This window comes from Rhinopithecus roxellana, chromosome 17 (assembly GCF_007565055.1).
Source record: "Rhinopithecus roxellana isolate Shanxi Qingling chromosome 17, ASM756505v1, whole genome shotgun sequence".
In the NCBI taxonomy this organism is placed as follows: domain Eukaryota; kingdom Metazoa; phylum Chordata; class Mammalia; order Primates; family Cercopithecidae; genus Rhinopithecus; species Rhinopithecus roxellana.
In genome coordinates this window covers 68,272,448-68,296,777 of record NC_044565.1, presented here as the reverse complement: position 1 = coordinate 68,296,777, position 24,330 = coordinate 68,272,448, and the positions used below count along the sequence as shown (strand labels likewise).

Genomic DNA, 24,330 nt, shown 5'->3' with positions numbered 1-24,330 from the left:
AAGAGAACAAGTGGAGCAGGAAGTGTGTCTAGTCAGAGTGGTCAGAGGCAGCTTCTAGAGGGCGACATTTAAGCTGAGTCCTAGATGAGAAGGCAGGCAAGTAAAGAATGTATGAGACATAATAGTGAGTGAAAAGGTAGTTGCTAAAGACAATGTGCTTTCATATATTCCACTTATATGAAGTTCAAAAACAGAATTGATTTATGGCAAAAGAAGTCCGAACAGTAGTCTGGTGAGAGGGACTGATGGGGACCTTCTGAGGCACTAGAAATAATTCTGTATCTTCAGCTGGGTCGTGGTTACATGGGTATATACATATGTAACAATGCATTAAATTATACACTTAAGATCTTAACGGATTACAGTATTTATACGTAATTTATACCTAAAAAGGAAAAAAGAGAGAAAATAAAAAAAGATTATATGACTCACATGTTGTGTGTGTGGAGGTGGGGATGTAATACATGCCAAGAAACACCTTCGAGGCAGGAAACAATAACACATACAAAGACCACTAACAGAAGTGTTGGAAATGCTGAAGGAAGGCCAATGTTGCTCCAGCATCGTATAGAAAGGCAATATGAAGAGACTAGAGAGGTGGGCAGACATCACCTGGCAGGACCACAGGGAGTTGGATTTTTATTCTAAGAACAACAAACGGCCGGGCGCGGTGGCTCAAGCCTGTAATCCCAGCACTTTGGGAGGCCGAGACGGGCGGATCACGAGGTCAGGAGATCGAGACCATCCTGGGTAACACGGTGAAACCCCGTCTCTACTAAAGAAATACAAAAACTTAGCCGGGCGATGTGGCGGGCGCCTGTAGTCCCAGCTACTTGGGAGGCTGAGGCGAGAGAATGGCGTAAACCCGGGAGGAGGAGCTTGCAGTGAGCTGAGATCCGGCCACTGCACTCCAGCCTGGGAGACAGAGCAAGACTCCGTCTCAAAAAAAAAAAAAAAAAAAAAAAAAAAAAAAAAAAAAAAAAAAAGAACAACAAACATCCTGATTTATATCTTAAGAGGACCATTCTGATCATGGTGTAGAAAATGGACTTGAAGGGAGTAAAATACAAACTAGAGACGAGTTAGAAACTATTATAATTTATCAGGCAAGTGACAATTATGGGTTTAGTCTAGGAGAAATACAATGACTTGTAAAATACTTTCTAAATATGCTGTGAAGAAGTGTCCATTTTTGATAGATTAGAAATGAGTGCCCCTTAATTTAAGAAGGAAATTGGCTCTAACATAAGGAAAACTACGAAAACACCTTCTTGGACCTAAAAACATGTCCTTTATACATGTATTTAAATCCCTTCTATGTACGAGTAAGAAAACTGAACTGACACATCTTTGCACTAAATGCTGAGCTCTGGACAACTTAGTAATCACACTGAGTCCACTGCCCCAAGTAATGCTCTACTTTCTACTAACCAGGCACAGTAGTACATGCCTGTAGTCCCAGTTACTCAGGAGGCTGAAGTGGGAGGATCACTTGAACTCAGGAGTTTAAGGCTGCAATGAGCTATGACATGTCACTGTACTTCAGCCTGGGCAACAGACGGAAATCTTATTTCTAATTAAAACAAAACATCACTAAACTTAAAATGCAAAAAAAGTAGGGTGGGAGGAGGGATAAATTAACCCTAGGACAGAAATAAAGTTTCTTAATGTACTTTTAATCAATACAAGACAAGAGGCCAGGAATGCTGGCTCACCCAGGCAAGGTGGCTCACACCAATAATGCCAGCATTATTGGCTGAGATAGGCAGATAACTTGAGCCCAGAGCTTCGAGACCAGCCTGGGCAACATGCAGAAACCCCGTCTCTACAAAATAATACAAAAATGAGCCAGGTGTGGTGCCGTATGCCTGTAGTGCCAGCTACTTGAGAGGTTGAAGTGGGAGGATCACCTGAGCCTGGGGAGGTTGAGGCTACAGTGAGCCGTGATCGTGCCACTGCACTCCAGCCTAGGCAACAGAGCAAGACACCGTCTCAAAAAAAAAAAGAGAGAGAGAGACTTAAAGAACTACGCCCACAGAGAACATGACTCATTGAGCAAGGAGATCTAATTTCAGTCATTACTGTCGTTTCCATCTAACAAGTCAGAGAGAAGAGGGTGGCAATAGGAGACTGGAGAATTAGAGCAATGAGACAAATACAAGCAAGTCATGATGACAAACAGGTTTGCCTGCTAGACTTTAAGTAAGCTCTAACAAGATGAGCAGATAAGGCAAAAGGAGGGGTCATTTAGTGAAGGAACTTGAAATCTTTGCTGAGGAATTTGGATATTAAACACATGGAAGCCACTGCAGACTCTTAAATAGGGTGCAGTATTTGAGAAAAATTATTTATTGTCTCTTGTGCTATTACATATGATTAAAAAGATGAAGAAATCTGAAGCCAAAGACTACCTGTGAGACCCAAGCTAGACAGACTCCTCATTACTCTTTCCAATTGTCCATTACGTTGCCACCCTTAACTTCCTATCTGAAAATAGTTTCTCTTGGTATAACCTCCAGGGATGTGTATAAATGTGGATATGTTATATGCTAGCCAATGTTCATTTGTGCAGGGAATCACAAATGTCAAGTTTTATTTTTTATTTACTCTGCATTTATACAGCACTATGTGCCAGGCACTTTATAAATTTTAACTCATTCAGTTTTCAGAATTATCCTATGGGGTAGGTACTACTCCATTTCACAGATGAGGAAACCTGGTTAGATTAAGTTACCTGCTAATTATCACACAGCTGGTATGTGGAAACTCTTTAACTTAATATTAGTCCAAAAGCTAATTATTTAATCAAAAGCCTTTTATCTCAATTAGAGCTAATCATAAATGAAATGGTCTTTATACTCAACTAAATGCAAGACTAGTAAATTCAGGCGCACTTGCCCCTACTAATCATTTTAAACCAGGGAAAGAGTAAGTACTGCATTTTCCCCATCTGCATACATTAGATACATATCCAATTAAGCATGTCATTGAAGGTCTTTATTCTAATGTTCATATACAAAAACAGCCAGTACCGCCAGGCACGGTGGCTCAGGTCTGTAATCCCAGCACTTTGGGAGGCCAAGGCAGGCAGATCACGAGGTCAGGAGATCGAGACCATCCTAGCTAACACAGTGAAACCCCGTCTCTACTAAAAAAAAAAAAAAAATACAAAACATTAGCTAGGCTTAGTGGTGGGCGCCTGTAGTCCCAGCTAATCGGGAGGCTGAGGCAGGAGAATGGCGTGAATCACAATGGTGTGATCATTGCAAGCCAAGATCGCACCACTGCACTCTAGCCTGGGGACAGAGCAAGACTCAGTCTCAAAACAAAAAAACAAACAAACAGCCAGTACCTACAAGGCAGAGTTTATACTTCATTCTTAGTTTTGAGAGGCAGAATAGCACGATGAACATGGATTCCAGACTGACTGCCTGAGTTCAAATCTCAGCTCCACCAGTTACTAGCTGTGGGACCCTGAGCAAGTTAGATTTTCAGTGTCTCAGTGAAACAGGGAAAATAGTACCTCTATCTCAGATGGCAGTTGTGAATATTAAATGAGATAATACACATAAAGCACTTAAAGCAGTGCCTGGCACAGAGTATACAATATATAAATGTTTGCTATCATTATTATTGTTATTCAGTATTTATGACGATATTGCTTTCCCTCACTGAGCTCCCAAGGCTCGGCCTGGTCACTTACACACGCGCCACTTCCCTGTGCTTCTAACGTACCAGGGTCTTGGCAGTCTCTGTGCCTTGGTTCCCATGGGTGTCTTTGAATGGAACACCTTTCCCCAAGTTTCCCTTATGCAGTAGGCAAACTCTTATTTAGCAAAGAATTTCTTAATATTTAAGCACTACAGCAGTTAGAGAAACAAGCCATCATCAGTGAACTGTTATTTCAGAAGGTAGTAAAAGATCCAATTCAAGATGTTTCCTCCAAATAGCACCTAAAAATGTAGTAGGCATCTTCTTACCACTGAATCTCTCCCCCTCACTCTGCAGACGTCTTCCACCCATCTTTCTTGTCTCTGCCAACTGCAGAAATAATTCTTTCTGCCAGACATGTGTAAATCACTATCTAAGACAACTAGAATACATTTCAAGCCTTATTAATGTACTTACAGGAAAGAGAGGGCAGTTCCCCAAATCTAGTCAAGGTGACCAAGATACAATTAAAGATAAGTTATGCTTCAATCAACTGTAATGGATCCAGGCAATGCCATAATTAACATATTGTATTGTAGTCAGCTTGTAGTCATAATAAATGAAAATTAAAAGATCAAGAATTTCTCATGCTGTTTCTATTGAGGCTCTAAAAGGAAAAGTGTTTGTATCTTTGAAATCTTTACAGAAATAGATTGTCCTCTAATAGAGGGCAACTCATTCACAAATGAGATTTCTTTACAAGTTTTCTTTAATTCCAAGTCCATAAGCCACACTTTCATGTGGTTCCATCCAAGAGAAGTGACCTGTGCAAAACACTATTTTATTTTTTTAAAAATTATATATATAAAACAGTATGCTGTTTCATAAAACCCTGCCTCAGTGACTACCACCTCTATCCACCCAGTCATCCTACCAGAACCTGAGTCATCCCAGACTCCTCCCCATCTTTTATGTGGCCCTCTATACTACCTCCAGCTAGTCAGTCACCATGTTCTGCCAACCCTGTATCTTCAAATCAAGGATCACAGGGATCTGGCAGGTAAGTTGAACAAAGCATTCCTGCATAAAGCATATGCACTGGTAGAGAAACGGCAAATTAGAGAGCAAATAAAAACAGGGCAAGCACTATTCAGCATCAGCTGATTCTTGTCAAGAGGAAGTTCAGGGCCAGTATTGTCCAATATTCTGTTTTCTTCAAGAGAATTCAGAAATCTGGACTTTTATGAGAAAGACACTACTTTTTTTTATTATTATTATTACCATTATTGAGACGGAGTCTCGCTCTGTCGCCCATGTGGAGTGCAGTGGCACTATCTTAGCTCACTGCAACCTCCACCTCAAGGATTCAAGCGATTCTCCTGCCTCAGCCTCCCAAGTAGCTGGGATTACAGGCACACACCACCACGCCCAGCTAATTTTTGTATTTTTAGTAGAGATGGGGTTTCACCCTGTTGGCCAGGGTGGTCTCGAACTCCTGACCTCGTGATCCACCCGCCTCAGCCTCCCAAAGTAACTGAGATTACAGGCGTGAGCCACCGCGCCCAGCTAGAGATACCAATTTTTGAAACAAAGCAAGTGTGGGCCAATTAAACATAACTGTTGGCTACATTCAGTGTGCAGGTTAACCTGTTTTGACGTCTATCTTTAGAATCCCCACTCCTTCCTTTCTATCCCCACCCCTTAGTTCAGGGCCTTTGACATTTCTTAACCTAGTTTTATGCAGAAGCATCATCCTAAAAGGCCTCCAGATCACCTCTACCTCTCTCCATCTTCTACACACTGCCAGGGTGAGCTTCCTAAAAGTGAAATGTGATCCTGTCTAGATTTCAATTTTAAACAGTGGCTCCCCAAAACCTATAGCACTATAATGTGCCTAAGAACCACTTGAGATATTTGGCTTTTTTTTCTTTTCTGAGACAGGGTCTCACTCTGTCATCTAAGCCAGAGTGCAGTGGCATGATCTCAGCTCACTGCAACCTTGACTTCCCAGGGCTTCAGCAATCCTCCCACCTCAGCCTCCAGAGTAGCTGGGACACAGGCACGCGCCATCACGCCCGGCTGATTTTTGTATTTTTGGTGAAACTGGGTTTCACCATATTGTCCAGGCTGGTCTGAAACTACTGGGCTCAACCAATCATCTGCCTTTGGCTCCCAAAGTGCTGGAATTACAGGCCTAAGCCACTGCACCTGGCCTCAGGTATTTGTTAAATATGAAAATAACAGCAGTCTATCCAAAGTGTATCTCCCAAAGAGAGCCACGAATTTGCTAAACAACCTCCCGAAGTGATTCTGATGCCAGCAGTCCTTGAACCACACAGTGATCTACACGATCAAATCCAGAAGTCCTTTACATCGAATCATCCCCCTCTGAGAGCACCCCACCTCACTCTCCAGTCTCATTTCCTGCCACTTCACCATTATGTCTAAACACCTTATCTAACTTCTTGTGGTTCCCAGAAAATACCCTGAGGCCTTCATCACTTCACACTCCATTGCTCTCTTGTTCCATAATGCCTTTCTCCCTCTTAACCTGGTAGTACAGTCTCTGACTTATGACAGTTTCACTCATAATTTTTCAAATTTACAATGGTGCAAAGGTAACACGCATTCGGTTGAAAGTGGTATGATATTCTCTCGAAATTCTGGGCAGCACAGCGAGCCACAGCTCCTAGTCAGTCATGCAATCACAAGGGTGAACAGGCCAGGTGCGGTGGCTCATGCCTGTAATCTCAGCACTTTGGGAGGCCGAGGCAGGTAGATCACCTGAGGTCCGGAGTTCAACCCCAACCTGGCCAACATGGCGAAACCCGTCTCTACTAAAAACACAAAAATTAGCCGGGTGTGGTGGTGCATGCCTGTAATCCTAGCTACTTCGGAGGCCGAGGCACGAAAATTGCTTGAAGGAGGTGGAGGTGGCAGTGAGCCGAGATTGCGCCGCTGCCCTCCAACCTGGGCGACAGAGTGAAACCCAGTCTTAAAAAAAAAAAAAAAACAAAAAAAAAAAACCTGTGAACAACCGATTCTCTACTGCACTGCCAGATGATTTTGCTCAAGTGCAGGTGAATTACTCTAAGTGTTCTGAGAACATTTAAGGTAGGCTACACTAAGCTATGATGTTCAGTAGGTTAAGTGTATTAAATGTATTTTCAACTACAATAGGTCTATCAGGAACAGAAACCCATCATAAATGGAGCAGCATCTCTCTCTCTCCTTCTCTCTATATAATATAAATACATATATTCATCTCTCTAGACTGAGTTTTGCCTTCACCTCCATCCCCTGAAGGCTTTCTCAACTCTAGCTCCCACTCCCTGGAAGTTGCCTCCTCTCGTCTTCCATAGGACCCAGCACTTGCCTAACTGGACTTATTAACTTTTTATAACTGTTCATTTATATGTTCACATGCCACCAAACTGAGTTCTTTGAAGAAAAGAATTTCAGCTTAGCTTAATTTTGCAACCCAAATGCTATGCCTGACACTGAGTAGACCCTCAATAAATGCTTGCTGAATAAACAAAATCAAACCGTATGATGGCCAGGCACGGTGGCTCGCACCTATAATCCCAGCACTTTGTGAAGCCAAGGGAGGAAAATCACCTGAGGAATTCAAGGCTGCAGTAAGCTATGATAGCATCACTGTACTCTAGCCTGGGAGACAAAGCAAGACCCTGTCTCTAAAAAAAGATAAGAATAAAAATGTTTAGGCCGGGCGTGGTGGCTCAAGCCTGTAATCCCAGCACTTTGGGAGGCCGAGATGGCGGATCATGAGCTCAGGAGATCGAGACCATCCTGGCTAACCTGGTGAAACCCCGTCTCTACTAAAAAAAATACAAAAAACTAGCCGGGCGAGGTGGCGGGCGCCTGTAGTCCCAGCTACTCGGGAGGCTGAGGCAGGAGAATAGCCTGAACCCGGGAGGCGGAGCTTGCAGTGAGCTGAGATCCGGTCACTGCACTCCAGCCTGGGCGACAGAGCGAGACTCCGTCTCAAAAAAAAAAAAAAAAGAAAGAAAAAAAAAAAAGAATAAAAATTTTTTTAATGAAATCTGCAGGAACTAGTAAGGTTAAAAGCCAGATTCTGGTTCTTTAGCATTATTACCATTAAGAAGCAAACACAGTCTCTCTTTACCACCTCTTAATTGTAATACTAATAAATTCACAATTATCATGATTCCTATAATCAGGCTGTTGTTGTTGAAAGCCAATTAATTACCATAATAGCAGAAACCAAGTCATCATGAAACTATATATATATTTATACACACACACACACACACTTTTTTTTTTTTTTTTTGAGTCAGGGTCTTTCTCTGTTGCTCAGGCTGCAACATAGTGGCACAATCATAGCTCACTGCAGCCCAGCTTCCAGACTCAAGTGATCCTCTCACCTCAGCCTCCCAAGTAACTAGGACCACAGGCACATGCTACCATGCCTGGCTAATTGTGTGTGTGGGGGGGGGGAGATGAGGTCTCACTATGTTGCCCAACTTCTATCTTCAAGCCATCCTCCCCACTTCAGCCTCCAGAAGTGCTGGGATTACAGGCATGAGATACTGTGCCCAGACAAATTATCTTCTTGAACAAACCAAACAAGGTATTTCACAGAACACTTCCTCCCTGAGGCAAAATGATACAATTTGAAAGTAGCTGCTACACTATCAATTAAAACTTTGCCTTCCCAAGGTTAGATGGGCAAACCAGGACCAAAAAAAAAAAAAAAAAAACTTGCAGTTTCCCCCTTAGATAAGTGGGGAAAATTCCCTCAACTATAAAGACCTGTCCAAGGGCCTGGTGCAGTGGCTCACGCCTGTAATCCTAACACTTTGGGAGGCCGAGGTGGGTGGATCACCTGAGGTCAGGAGTTCGAGACCAGCCTGGCCAATGTGTGTCGAACCCTGTCTCAACTAAAAATACAAAAATTAGCCAGGCGTGGTGGCAGGCGCCTGTAATCCCAGCTATGCGGGAGGCTGAGGCAGGAGAACTGCTTGAACCCAGGAGGTGGAGGCTGCAGTGAGCTGATATCACACCACTGCACTCCAGCCTGGGCGGCAAAAGCAAAACTCCATCCAAAAAAAAAAAAAAAGCCGGGTGTGGTGGCTCGTGCCTGTAATCTCAGCACTCTGGGAGGCCAGGACAGATCACCTGAGGTTGGGAATTCGAGACCAGCCGGACCAACATGGAGAAACCCCGTCTCTACTAATACAAAGTTAGCCAGGTGAGGTGGTGCATGCCTGTAATCCCAGCTACTCGGGAGGCTGAGAGAGAAGAATCACTTGAATCCAGGAGGCGGAGGTTTTGGTGAGCCGAGATCGCGCCATTGCACTCCAGCCTGGGCAACAAGAGCAAAACTCCATCTCAAAAAACAAACAAAAAACCTGTCCAAAACAAAGGATGGGTAGAGGGCAAAAATAAGGTTGAAATCCTTCAGTATAATTCTCTGAAGTTACGTTAGTTAATAAGCAACAAAGAACAATGGTAATGGTAGTTAAACCCTGGTATCTTCACATTTAAAATACAAAAGCACCCTTTCAATATCCAGACATAGAGCTCCTTTTTTTTTTTCAACCATACTTCCAAAATGGTTTAGGTTCTTTTACACTCTCATTCCTTCAATATTTGTTTAGCACTTACTCTGTTCATGGTACTGTGCTAGACCTCACTCATGTTACTAAAGGAAAAAAAAAAAAAGTCAGCTATAGGGCCTGCCCTCTAAAGCTCACGTTCTAAAAGAGAAAGCAGACATTCAACTAATACTCAACTAACTGTTTGTGTTAAGTAACAATGGCGAATACAAGTGTCAATACATAACACAGAATCCATCCCATGCTCTTCCATACCAAAAGTCAATTGTCTTATAGTTTCCTGCTTCAGAAACCTAATTTCCACTCCACACGTACACCCCTTTCAGCAGTTATTCTGTATAACTGCCAGGTTTCCAACTGTAGCTCTCAGATATACCTCCAGGGAAGATAAAGAAATTAAACTACTTCAAAAGTAATTTTTCCACCAACTGCTTTTGTAATATCAGTTCTTTACATCTCTCTTATAAAGCATCACATGAGGGAATACAAAATCTCTTTTGAGTGTTTTCAGTCTTTACCTATTTATGGGGAAAAAAGACTTTTTAAAATAAGTCTTATATATTTATAAGATATATATATATAATTATATATATAATATATAATTATATATATAATTTATAATTTATAAATAAGCATTTATAAAGCACTTACTATCTGAAGACAACACAAGGGGAATGCAACGACGAAAAAAAGGTCTGTGAGATTTGTGTTTGAGCAAAACTGATCACATGGATTTTTCCTTTGGATACCACTGGATTCATAATTTTAATATAAATGCAGTATTGAGTCATTGCACTAGAATATTTAGGTTATAAATGTGTGCTTTTTTTCCCCCAAGGAAGCCTCATTATAACTAAAATAATATCAACAAAGTATTTTAGTGAACATTGGACGCTTGCTAAATCGACCTTTGTTTTCCAGGATGATAGGAAGTCTGCTGTCAGATACAGGAACTTATATAATAAAAAAGGGGGAAAGATCAGAACAGAAAATTACACGAAACTTCTGGTAAATTAGGACACCTATTTAGTTGAAAATATAAATCTAGGAAAGATTCTTTATAAGAAAAAGGAGATTTCCTATTACAAACACTGCTCCCATTGAAATAGCTATTTTATTGGCATTTAGAAAGTCAGACACTAGTAAGAAAGGAAATGTTTTATATGCCAATATTTACCCTGCAGAACAGACAACAAAACGGGGGGGAGAGCTTAAGGCAAAACAGGAGATATCTGGGTTAACAGCCTTCTAAAATGAAAGCTGAAAAGCACTGGCCCGAGTTACCAAGAAGGCTCTGGACCCTCTTTCCACTTAAAATTTTAAGACAAGTCATTACCTCAGTTCTTCAATGGTATGGCACAACACTGCCTGAAAGCAGAGAAACATGCTATGTGACCTTCTAAGGACCCTTGCTTTTTTTTTTTTTTTTAACTCGAGTTAAACAAAATCCATTATGACTTTTTCAGTTATTCATTCATTCCACAAATGCTTATTGGGTGCCTAGTATGCACATAGCACTGTGCTTAAGCCATGGTGGGCCACAAGAAAACTAATGACTTGGGTATTATATTCTAATGGCGAGACACGCTAAAGCAGCAATTCCATAAACGAACAGAGCGCACATTTAAGGAGGAAAGGGGCACTTAGGGAGGGCTTCTTTGAGGAAGCAATATTTAAGCAAAGATGTGAAGATGAACGGGTAACAACAAGGATGAAGGGTTAAAGCCCATATTTCAGGCTTGGCCGACTGGATGGTTAGAGTCATTCATTGGTAAAGGAACAGCGGATGAGCACCAGATTTGGAGGAAAGTTAACCACCAGCATTTATTTACTGGGGTCCTAGCAGGTTGCCAGGCGCTTCCCAAATTCTTCTAATCATTTTGCGCAGCTGAAGCTATTACTTCCAGTTTACATACACAAAAGAGAGGCTGAGCGGGGTTAAAATGACGTGCCCAAGACGAAATAAAGAAATGTGACTTCTGTATCAGGTTTGTTATGTGCTCGAAAGCCCGCGCGCGCTCTTTCCACTCCACAGCTCCTTCCTGTGCACCTCCCTTTCATCTGGTGTCCCTAGCGCCACAAGCTGCCGCTGAGGAAGTCCCTGCCGGGAGCAGAAGAGGAGGCACCAGCAGGATGGCCTTGGCAAGGCGCTCCCCTCCCGGCCCTCATCTGCCAAACGATCATCTCCTCCTCCGAAGTTGTACGCATGAAAGGCGAGTGGAAACTTCACTAAAATGAAGGCGACTGACACAACAGAAGGAACCGCATCCTTCCGGGGGCTTACGAAAATAATAAGTTTAAAAAAAATAGGAAGGGAATTCTCTCGCTCCATGATCACTGAGCGCTCTCCTAAGGAAAAGGAAATCTCCCGGAGGATGCCGAGTCGGGGCGGCGGGCTTAGGATGCTCCCACACTCCCCGACCTCCATCCAATCCCCAGGACCCGCAGGACCCCCGGAGGAACTCCCTCCAGTCCGCCCGGAGCCACGCGGCACAAGGTGACACGGACCGCGCCGCGCTGGCCCCTCAGCCGCCTGGGCGAGGCCGGGAGCAGGGAGAGGGGCGTCCGCCGGCCCGCTGTACCTTGTACTTATCAAAGCCAGCCAGCTGCTCCGGGCTCACGTATTCGTAGCCAGCCATGACGACCCGAAAACCGAGCGCCCACTCGGCAGCGACTCCCGGCTACGAGGATGTGACACACAAGCACCACACCGGCTGGGCAAGGATGGGAAAGGCTGGGCTGGCGGAGATGGTAGGAGAGCCGCGCTCCGCCCACCGCGCACGCGTAGCCGCCTCGGCCCCTTTGGCCCCCTCTCAGTGCGCAAGCGCAGCCCACGCTTCTCCCCGCCCACCGAGGGGGGTTGCTAGCCCGCTTGAGCGGCCCGCCCCCCGACACTGTCGCTGTCCAATCGGCGTGGACCAAGCAACACTAAGTCCCGCCTTCCAGCTCTTTTCGTCGCTTCATTTGCTAGCGTCAAAATTGGTGAGCTGAGGTAAGACAAGAGATGGGGTGAAAGGTCAATTTCCCGGCGGGCTTTGCTCCTGGTCCCGGGGTAAGGTGGGCTTTTCAGTGGTATCGTCACTTGAGTGGAGATCTGGGGGATACCCTTTTAGTCCTGGGGGTAGAGTGACTGCTTGCGAGTCGGTTCAGCAGTGCCTCAGGTAAGAGGACTTAGTTCTCCCATTGCAGCGAAGTAAAAGAGGAAGGAGGTCTGTTCCGCGGGCCGCTCCCGGCTCCTGGTACGGTGCGCTGCATGCAGTAGAAATTTAGTAAACGGGCCGGGCGCGGTGGCTCACGCCTGTAATCCCAGCACTTTAGGAGGCCGGGGTGGGCGGATCACGAGGTCAGGAGATCAAGACCGTCCTGGCTAGCACGGTGAAACCCCGTCTCTACTAAAAATACAAAATAGCCGGGCGTGGTGGCGGGCGCCTGTAGTCCCAGATATTTGGGAGGCTGAGGCTGGAGAAAGGCGTGAACCCGGGAGGCGGAGCTTGCAGTGAGCCGAGATCGTGCCTCTGCACTCCAGCCTGGGCGACAGAGCGAGACTCCGTCTCAAAAAAAATAAATAAATTTAGTAACCGTGGTTAGATGTAGAGAAGGTCGAGCTGCTGCCGGGGCCACGGGAGTCTTTGTGCGGTCAGCAGAGGGTCTTGAAAGGCAGGTGAAAGGACACTGGAGACAAGGCCCTCAGGTCTATGTTGTTTAGGAACTTTGGACCGCCTCATCGCACTCCGCTCTATCAAACCATTCCAAATTAAGATTGCTGGTGTCTCCCGACCAGATAAAAGCAGTGATCGCTCAGTCTCAACGAGTCCTTAAATGCGTTTGCAAGAAGTGTTTTACATAACTAGAGCCCAGTTAATTGTAAAAACAACAACAACAACAACAAAAAACACTAGATCAATGGCTAGTGAGATCTACTAATAAAATTTTATAATAGTTGCTGCTTTTTATTGAGTGCCTTCTATGGGGAGAACTTCACATGCATTGTCATCAACCCCATAACAACACTGAAGTGAAAGGCATTAATCCCCATTTTCAGATTAGGCAACCTGCCCAGAGTCACTTAGATACGCAGCTCGGAAATGATCGACCCAACATGAAATTAGATGTGTGTTAGCCGGGCGAGGTGGCGGGCGCCTGTAGTCCCAGCTACTCGGGAGGCTGAGGCAGGAGAATGGCGTAAACCCGGGAGGCGGAGCTTGCAGTGAGCTGAGATCTGGCCACTGCACTCCAGCCTGGGCGACAGAGCGAAACTCCGTCTCAAAAAAAAAAAAAAAAAAGAAAAGAAATTAGATGTGTTATGGGAAACCACTACCTCAGGGAGCCTTTCAGTCTCTCTGGGTGTCTGAAATAAGGGCGATTATTTTCAGATATTTTTATGTTCGTTCGTTTAACAATTATTTACTGGGGAACCGAGATATGCCAAACACAGTATTATTACTACATGCCTAATCTCTCCTAAAGCATAAGATTCTTAGAAGGTTATAGATAATCTTATACCTGGTATATGGTAGATAATAAGCTTCTCCCCCGCCCACCCCGCCTTGAGACAGGGACTCACTCTCACCCAGGCTGGAATGCAGTGACATGATCACGGCTCACTGCAGCCTGGACCTCCCCCGGCTCAGGTAAGCTTGCCTCCGTCTCCCACGTAGCTAGAACTACAAGCGCACACCACCACACCCGGCTCAATTTTTTTGCATTTTTTGTAGAGTGGGTGCCCGGCTAACCAATAAACTTGAGTGTCCTTTATCACACTTGCCCTCGAGGGCAGTATTTGCATCTTACACGTCTTAATTTTCCGCATGTTCCATAGCCCCAGGGCTTGCAAATAATACATGATCAATACATTTTATTGTTTTTTTGTTTTGTTTTTTTTGAGACGGAGTCTCGCTCTGTCGCCCAGGCTGGAGTGCAATGGCGCGTTCTCGGCTCACTGCAAGCTCCGCCTCCCGGGTTCACGCCATTCTCCTGCCTCAGCCTCCGAGTAGCTGGGACTACAGGCGCCCGCCACCACGCCCGGCTAATTTTTTGTATTTTTTTTTTAAGTGGAGACGGGGTTTCACCGTATTAGCCAGGATGGTCTCGATCTCCTGACCTCGTGATCTGCCCGCCTCGGCCTCCCAAAGTGCTGGGATTACAGGCGTCAGCCACCGCGCCAATATATTTTATTGAATGAATGAGCAAAGATCTCTTTGATAGGGTGTGAAGTACCAGTTTTGAGAAGAATATTAGAAATGAGAGTCTCGGCCAGGCGCGGTGGCTCATGCTTTTAATCCCAACACTTTGGGAGGCTGAGGCGCAGGGATTACTTGCTACCGGGAGTTTGAGACCAGCCTGGACAATATGGTGAAACCTCGTCTCTACTAAAAATACAAGGGTAGTGGCATGCGCCTGTAGTCCCAGCTACTCAGGTTATTGAGGCAGGAGAATCGCTTGAGCCTGGGAGGTGGGGTTGCAGTGAACCAAGATTGTGCCACTGCACTCCAACCTGGGCAACAGAGCAAGACTCCGTCTCAAAAACAAAACAAAAAAAAAACCTTCATACTTGTAAAACTTAGTTAATTGTGGAAAGCCATAAAATGTGACTTCATTGCAAGCTCATAATAGTTCATAAACTGCACTTACTGTTAATCAGTTCAGATATAAACAAACTCAAAATGACATGATTGATTCTTAAAATTTTTTTCTACCTCTGATATTTTCTTTAAAAGCACTTTTTAAGAGTAGCTTTTAATTTTGTGAAAGCAGTTACAATTTGCTGCTTCTCTGCATAAGGTTGTAACAAGTTTGAATCAATTATAAATTTATCTGATAATTTATAAGCTGAAGCATAAACCAGAAATTGGTTTATACTTTGACATGTTACTGGCTGTGTAATCCCAGACAACTTACTTCACTTAGTCCCAGTTCTCTTTTTCAAAAAGAGGGCATTTGGGCCGGGCCCAGTGGCTCACACCTGTAAACCCAGCACTTTGGGAGGCCGAGGCAGGCGGATCACGAGGTCAGGAGATTGAGACCATCCTGGCTAACATGGTGAAACCCCGTTTCTACTAAAAATATAGAAACAAAATTAGCCGGGCTTGGTTGCAGGCACCTGTAGTCCCAGCTACTTGGGAAGCTGAGGCACGAGAATGGTGTGAACCTGGGAGGCGGAGCTTGCAGTGTGCCACTGCACTCCAGCCTGGGTGACAGAGTGAGACAACATCTCAAAAAAAAAAAAAAAAAAAAAAGAGGGCATTTGATCCTAAGATCTAATTCGATCCATTAGAACCTATTAGGTACTAAGATCCTATTCATCTCTGAAATTCAATGAAACTTTATCATATAACTTCTCTGAGATTAAGTCAACTCATCTGGGAAATCTTGTCTTACCTGCAATGATATGGCTCAAGTCTGTTCAATTAAATTCATACAAATTTAAGATATTAGTCATGCTCCATATAACCATGTTTCCATCAATGAGGGACCACATGTGGTCCCTTAAGATTATAGTGGAGCCGAAAATTCCTGTCACCTAGTGACATGGTAGCTTTCAAAATGTTGTAACACAAGGCATTACTCACGTTTGTGGTAATGCTAGTGTAAACAAACCTACTGCACTGCCAGTCATCTAAAAGTATAGCACATATAATTATGTACACTGCTGAATACTTGATAATAAATAACTATCTTACTGGCTTTTGTATTTACTATCAGAACATATCCTGTCATTAAGTGATACATGACTGCATTTTCGCAGAATTCTGTGAATCCTAAACCCAGCAGGCATGGTCACCGGGGAAGAGAAAAATGTCATGGAAACATATTTGCCTTTGGAACTAAGTTACCTTTCTGTTTTCTCGTTCCCAAATTTTATTCTAGGAGGCATTTTTCCCTAAGGCAGCCCAGCTGCCTGGGACTGCTTTAGATTGGCCTTGTCACTCCCATCTATGGTCTACACGCCAAATTCCTGAGTGTAGTTTATTATTGCTTTGTTTCCCTTGTCTGCCTCCTCATCCATTGAAGTTTATTTCTTCTATATCTTGTACACTCAAGATTAGGCATTTTGCCTTCCAGAATAATAATCATAGAAAATATCAATTCGTGCTAGAAACAATATTTTTATCTTTATAATATAACCAAAATAAAGTGTTTTAAATTCCTGGAGTGCCTGCTTTATTTAGTCTGAATAAGAGTGTATCAGATAAATGGAGACAGCCAAAAAAATTGGAGGTTAATTAAGGACTAATATAGTTAATAACTCCAATATAAGTTACTGAAGCCATAAAAATAGGCAGGGTCTTCCAAAGAAGTTTGTAAAAAGTGATTGATTTAGTTCTCATTTTAAAATAAAAACGAATGCCTTATACACATAAACTCTGGTTCTCAAAGCAGTTTCACACGACTAACAATCTTGAGCCCTGGGCCTGATGGCTGTTCCAATTATACAGAGTGGAACAACAGAATAGTAATATATCTTACCAAAAGTCACCCAGGAAAGAGGAACACAGGTCATCAGACTTTTAGTTGAATAATTTTCCACTACACCGTGCTTCTACAAGTTGATGGTAAGATGTTTAAAAAAAAAAAATCACAAGTCAGTTTTGTTTTGTTTTGTTTTGTTTTTTTTAAGATGGAGTCTCGCTCTGTCGCCCAGGCTGGAGTGCAGTGGCATCTTCTCGGCTGACTGCAAGCTCTGCCTCCCGGGTTCATGCCATTCTCCTGCTGCAGCCTCCCGAGTAGCTGGGACTAGAGGTGCCTGCCACCACGCCCGGCTAACTGTTTGTATTTTTAGTAGAGACAGGGTTTCACCGTGTTGGCCAGGATGGTCTCGATCTCCTGGCCTCGTGATCCGCCTGCCTCAGCCTCTCAAAGCGCTGGGATTACAGGTGTGAGTCATCGCGCCCGGCCCACAAGTCAGTTTTTAATCAAATTCCAGCATGCTGAAAGGCTGAGGCAGGAGGGGCCCCTGAGCCCAGGAATTCAAGACCAGCCTGGGCAACATAGGGAGACCCTATCTCTACAAACAACAACAAAAAGGAACTCCCCAGTTATTATAGTAAATCTTCTCAAGTGGGGTTTTGTTTGCCTGTTTTTTGCTATATTTTACATTTTTCAATCATAATCCTCCTAGGTAAGGATGTAAAGGGAACTGTATGAGTGGGTCATCAGTCATATTTTTGTCACAGAAAAAGTCTGTGCAATATAATGAGATTCAGCATAAGCTAATACCTCCTACTTCTGTGTTGCTGAGGGAGGATGGTGTCTCTGCTATTTTGTGACTTATTCTCAACCAGCTTCTCAGTGGGGGGTGTGTGTGTGTGTGTGTGTGTGTGTGTGTGTGTGTGTGTGTTTGTTTGTCAAGACGGAGCCTCGTTCTGTCGCGCAGGCTGGAGTGCAGTGGTGTGATCTTGGCTCACCGCAACCTCTGCCTCTCAGGTTCAAGCCATTCTCCTGCCTCAGCCTCCCGAGTAGCTGGGACTACAGGCGCCTGCCACCACGCCTGGCTAATATTTACATTTTTAGTAGAGATGGGGTTTCACTATGTTGGCCAGGCTGGTCTCAAACTCCTGACCTCAAGTGATCCACCCGCTTTGGCCACCTTGGGATTATAGGCGTGAGCCACCTTGCCCAGCCTTCTCAGTGGTTTTATGGCCATTTTTGTGGTCTTAATCTACCAAACCAATAGTGTCAGTAGTCAATTCAAAGTCTAGAGACAGTTTAAAGATTCAGAGGGACCCAGTGTAATATGAGGCAAGAGTGAAATCACAGGTCTAGTAATTTAGACCATCTACATATTTGCCATTTTTTTTTTTTTGAAGGCGAGTGATTGTTTCTCTGTTATAACCATTGCTCATGAGCATGTCTGTTAGATAAAAGAAACATTATTTTAAAAACTGATTGCAGGCAAAGTTTTACACTGGGCAAAGTCTTATTTTCATCATTCTTGAAGTTCTGGTAGTGATCCAGCATCTGTAGTCTATGAATGGAGGAAGAATTAATACCTCTCCCACACACACATCCTCCTCCCCTTTATTACTCCCCTAGAATGGAAGCAGAACTGTAAGTAAAGAGAGAACAAATCATTCAGATGAGTAGCCATAGTGGCATCACCTCTGTGATGCCTTTCTCTTTATTTGTGTTTGGCAATGTTAATCTCATCTAATGTCAGGTATGCAGATGCAACCAAATGTAACCACTGTTCTTTTTTAATTTCAATTTGAACACACAGCCATGCAAGGGCCTTCATTTTTGAATGGGGATTATTTTCGTCTTCATGAAACTTTGAGATTATTGGATCGATGGCCATTCAGTTTTGGTGAAAGAGAAGGTCACTAGGAGAAAAAAAAATCCTAAGTGGAACAAGAGAGTAAAGAACGTTGTTATAATTCATATAATTCATTTTTCCTGTAGGAATTCTGGAAATACTGGGGTTAAGGCAACAGTGGCCAACATAGATCTCTACTACCTAAGACTTTCACTTCTTCCTTGATATATATAATTAAGGCTATGTGGCCTGCTTGCCCAGAACTCTAATGGAAGCTGGCTCTATTTTTTTTTTTTTTTAATTAGACACTGTTGTCTATACTTCTAGGAAACAAGACATAGAAATAGGAAACAATATGTAAAACTGCAACCGACCACAGGTCGGGTTGCTCACTGCTTGCAGAGTCTAACAAGAGTGAGGTCTGGTAGAAAGAAAATGATTTTATTAACCAAAACTAGTAAAGGGAAAATGGCCAGATTTCTATCCAAAGGAGTCGTTTCAATTTTTGAAGGGAAAGCAGAGCTTTAAAAAGGGGAAACTTGATAAGGAAGGCATGCAAGAATTGTGCCGGAAAAAAAAAAAAAAAAAAAAGAATTGTGTTGAGTACAATGTGGGTCTTATTCTGGTGGCTCTTTTGGGTCCCAATCCACCTGGAATGCAGGCTCAGTCATCTCAACAAAGGCCAGGTTGTTAACTAGCTGCCTTAAAGTCATCTCTGGAATTTTGCAGCTGGGTCTCCAGGCTTGTTCTGTCTGTCTCAAGATTAGCCCCTGGAACTTCTAAGAAGGCATACAATTAGATAGTAGCATGCAGTTAGATACATGTGAAGGGAGTATATACCGTGAGAAACAGGGACCATGGAGTCTATATAAAGGCTAAGGGAAAAGGCTTCTGTAGTTTGCTTCAAAGTTACATCTTAAAACCCAAGAGGAAAGAAAAAAATACATATGAAAATGCAGTTTTGGGGTTTTTTTTTTGTTTTGTTTTGTTGGTTTGTTTGAGTCAGATTCTTACTCTGTCACCCAGGCTGGAGTGCAGTGGCACAATCTCAGCTCACTGCAACCTCTGCCTCCCGGGTTCAAGCTATTCTCAAGGCTCAGCCTCCCATGTAGCTGGGATTACAGGTGCGCCACCACGCCCAGCTAATTTTTTTGTATTTTTAGTAGAGATGGGGTTTCACCATGTTGACCAAGGTGGTCTCGAACTCCTGACCTCAAGTGATCCACCCGCCTTGGCCTCCCATAGTGCTGGGATTACAGGCATGAGCCACCATGCTCGGCCCTTCAAATGCATTTTGAAGTTAAGTGACCCAGTTACAAAAGTAACAACTTCATTTTCTTTCTTTTCTTTTCTTTTTTCTTTTCTTTCTTTTTTTTTTTTTTTTTTTTTTTTGAGATGGAGTCTTGCTCTGTTGCCCAGGCTGGAGTGCAGTGGCGCAATCTTGGCTCACTGCAACCTCTGCCTCCTGGGTTCAAGCAGTTGTTCTGCCTCAGCCTGTGACTACAGGTGCACGCCACCAATTTTTGTATTTTTAGTAGAGACGGGATTTCACCATTTTGGCCAGGATGATCTTGATCTCCTGACTTCATGATCCGCCCGCCCCAGCCTCCCAAAGTGCTGGGATTGCAGGCATGAGCCACGGCGCCTGGCCAACGACTTTATTTTCTTTTCATGTGTCCTTATTGAACACTATGTACCAAATACAAATTCCATGATGGACATGGAAATACAAAGTTGAATAAGACTGCCGGATACGGTGGCTCATGCCTGTAATTCCAGGGCTTTGGGAGGCCAAGGCGGGCAGATCACCTGAGGTTGAGAGTTTGAGACTAGCCTGACCAACATGGAGAAACCCCATCTCTACTAAAAATACAAAATTAGCCGGGCATGGTGGCACATGCTGTAATTTAAGCTACTGAGGAGGCTGAGGCAGGAGAATCACTTAAACCTGGGAGGCAGAGGTTGCAGTGAGCCGAGATCGTGCCATTGCACTCCAGCCTGGGCAACAAGAGTGAAACTCCGTCTCAAAACAAAACAAAGTTAAGTAAGACATGGTCCCCAAGCAGGGAGAAGTTATTATTGCATTCTGAAAATGACCAGCATCATCCAGTGCTCTGGCTCATCATTTTACTCTCTCTCTTTGTTTTTTTAGAGACAGGGTCTCACTCTGTTGCCCAGGTTGGCCTCAAACTACTAGACTCAAGCAATCCTCCCACCTTGGCCTCCCAAGTAGCTGGGACTGCAGGTGTGCATCACCATACCTGGCCATATTTCTTCATCCTCCTGTCTATCTCTCCTCTCCGGTTTTTAAATCTACTGTGAAGGTGTAGAATATTTTGTCTTGGACAGAGAATTGACTTAAAGACAGGAAACAAAAGTTTAAAATCAAAAGAAAATTCTAAATAAAGAATTTGAGATCCTATAGGAATTTATTTATCTATTTATTTATTTATTTTATTTTTGAGACCAAGTCTTGCTTTGTTGCCCAGGCTGGGAGGGCAGTGGTGCGATCTCGGCTCACTGCAACCTCTGCTTCCTGGGTTAAAGTGATTATCATGTCTCAGCCTCCCGAGTAGCTGGGATTACATGCATGTGCCACCATGCCTGGCCGATGTTTGTATTTTTAGTAGAGACAGGTTTTCGCCATGTTAGCCAAGCTGGTCTCAAACTCCTGGCCTCAAGCGATCCGCCTGCCTCAGCCTCCCAAAGTGCTGAGATTATAGGTGTGAGCCACCACACCTGGCCTGATTTAATATTTTGATGAATAATCTAGAAAGTGGGGTATAGAAACAACTCTTCACATTTACTCATGATATTTAGCCCTTCGTGATGAAATGCCTTATGAGTACACATAGACTACAAGAAAATACATTTTTAAAATAAGCAGTTTTAAAAGTTATGTTTTGCCATATAACAAATTACTCAAAATTCAGTAGCCTAAAATAAGAACCATTTTATTTGCTCATAATTCTGTGGGTCAGCAATTTGGATTGGGCTTAGCTGAGCAGTTTTGCTGGTCTTGCTAGATATGCTAATTAGCTTGAGTGTGGTAATCATTTCACACTGTTCTCCATATCAAAACATCACATTGTACATCTAAAATATATACAATTTTTATCTGTCAGTCATATCTCAATGAAGCTGGGAGAAAAATAAAGTGGAAGCTACAAGGTCTTTGTCGACCTAGGTAAGATACCACAAAATGTTGCTTCTGTTGCCTTCTGCCAGACAAAGCAAATCACAAGGCCAGTGCAGAGTCACGAAGGAGAAATAGATTCCACCACTTAATGGATGGAATGGCAAGGTCACACAGTGCAGGGCCTGCAGAAAAGTATAGGACAATCACTGCCCCATCTTTGTAAACAATCTGCCACTTCAGATTAGCTGCTCTCGCTAAAAATATAGTAAGTAGGCTTCAAGAAAAGACTTGCAAACCACTGACTTACACCTAGATTGCTTTCAAATATTCAGAGAAAGAACGGCAAAAACTTGTCATTGGCTTTTTTTAGTCATCGTAAACCATCTCTTACTGCCAAACCTCCCACTTACTCTTCACTCATTGCCAGTCCATTTCCAACCCCATAGACACCACTGAAATGGCTACTGCCAGGTTCCTCCTCTTTGATACTGAGTCAAATGGACACTTTCAGACATAACTTATTGGGGTTTTCTCCCACTTATCCTGCCCACTGTTATTTCTTTGAAACTTCCTCCCTTCTCCCTTGATTGCTTTAATTTTTTTTTTTTTTTTTTTTTTTTTTTTTTTTTTTTGGATGAAGTCTCACTCTGTCACCAAGGTTGGAGTGTAGTGCCAAGATCTTGGCTCACTGCAACCTCCACCTCCACCTCCCAGGCTCAACAGATTCTCCTGCCTCAGCCTCCAGAGTAGCTGGGACTACAGGCATGTGCCACCACACCCAGCTAATTTTTGTATTTTTAGTAGAAATAGGGTTTTGCCATGTTGACCAGGCTGGTCTCGAACTCCTGACCTCAAGTGATTCACCCATCTCAGCCTCCCAAAGTGCTTGGATTACAGGTATGAGCCACTGTGCCCAGCCTCCCTTGATTGCTTTGAATTGAATTACTCTTGTCATCATTCTCTCCGACCTTTCCTTCCAACACACACACATATGCGCGCACGCACATACACACACACACACACACACACACACACACACACACACACACACACACTTGATCTCCCCAGAATGCAGGATTATTCATAAATCGCTAAACATTTCAGGTTGCATATACAAAGTTTCTGTTTCTTCGTTCCTGACTGGTTAACTCCCTCTCAATCTTCAAGATTCATCTTAAGTTTTGTTTCTTCCAAGAAGCCATTTTTGTCCCAGTTGCTAACCTACTTCCACCTCCCCCCACTGTGTTCCCACAGCATCCTGTGCATACCTTTATGTTTATGTTATGAAATTATTCTTTTCTGTCTTACTGGACTCTAGGTGCCTTGAGGGTAAAGACCAAATCTGTATACCTCTGAGTCTGTAACATAATGCCTCATACCCAGCAAGACTGCAGTAAGCATTGAATTAAATTGCACTGTGAAGAAATAAGGAAGTGTATGACACTGACAGCAACAAGTGCTATTAACATAAAACTCTTCCTACTTATTAACCTAGTAATCCCACTTTGAAAGAATATACTTCCAGGAAATGATCTGCAAGAAAAAAGTCTTGTTGCAAAGACTTATAAGGAGCCATATTTTGTAACTGCAGAGGGGAAAGCAGGCAATCAAATGCCCAATTATATAAGAACTTAAACTGTAAACTATAGTAAATTAATGTCATAAGATACATCATAATTAGAAAGAGAAATAAGTGAATGGAAAAAAATGGAAAAAAAAACATAGAAAGTGTTGGCAAGGATGTAGAAAAATTTGAAGTCTCATGCAATACTGGTGGAAATGTAAAATGGTACAGCCCTTGTGGAAAAATGCTTGATAGTTCCTCAAAAAATTAAACATATAGTTAGCTACCTGACCCAGTCATTCCACTCAAAAAACTTGTACATGCATGTCCATAGTAGTTATTCATAATAGCCAAAAAATGGAAAGAAGCCAAATGCCCAACTGATGAATGGATAAATAAAATGTGTGTGTCCGTGCAACTGTTCAGCTATAAAAAGGAATGAAGTACTGATATATGCTACAGCACGAACTTGAAAACATTATGCTAAGTGAAAGAAGCCCGACACAAATGGCCATATAGTGTATGATTCCATTTATAGGAAATGTGCTTTGCTTTGCTCTGTGGCAAATCCAGAGAGACAGAAAGCAGATTAGTGGATGGGGCAGGGAAGGATTGGGAATGACTAACAAGTGTGAGATTTCTTTTAAGGGTGGTGAAAATGTTCCGGAATTAGGTAGTGATGAAGATTGCACAAAATTGTGAATATACTAAACACCATTGAAATGTACTCTTTAAAATGGTGAATTTTATCTCAATTTTTCAAAAGGAGAAATTGATTATTAATGTTATATTAAAAAGAAAAGCACATCGTGAGCGAGGAAAAACACAAAGCACAAAATAACATGCATACTTGTTGCAACTAAAAATATATTGATAACTGGGGAAAAGACAGAGGATATCATGAATTGGCTGTTTTTAATTTGTAGACATTTTATCATTGTAGATAAAGTTGCTTAAAATTTAGTACTTTTACAGGCATATCTGCCAGGACATTATTGCAAATTATGCAAAGCTAAAATATAGACCTATAAAGTTCTACATTATAAGGTAACTATAGGTTCTGTAGTTTTATAATATAAAGTAGGAGAGGACAAGTCATTGCGTTAATAGAGTGCTTGTTGGG

The 24,330-nt window shown here is 43.0% G+C and overlaps 2 protein-coding genes across 2 annotated transcripts in view; one reads left to right on the top strand and one right to left on the bottom strand.

Moving 5' to 3' along the window:
* Positions 1 to 12,037, bottom strand: part of SELENOI (selenoprotein I) — a 51,104-nt gene extending 39,067 nt beyond the window's left edge. Inside the window, exon 1 of the mRNA XM_010383026.2 lies at positions 11,834 to 12,037. Within this exon, the coding sequence (XP_010381328.2) occupies positions 11,834 to 11,890 (57 nt within the window). The 5' untranslated portion in view covers positions 11,891 to 12,037. The remainder of the gene's footprint in view (positions 1 to 11,833) is intronic.
* ADGRF3 (adhesion G protein-coupled receptor F3) overlaps positions 11,889 to 24,330 on the top strand; it is a 42,667-nt gene continuing 30,225 nt past the window's right edge. The window contains exon 1 of the mRNA XM_030921048.1: positions 11,889 to 12,002. Within this exon, the coding sequence (XP_030776908.1) occupies positions 11,889 to 12,002 (114 nt within the window). The remainder of the gene's footprint in view (positions 12,003 to 24,330) is intronic.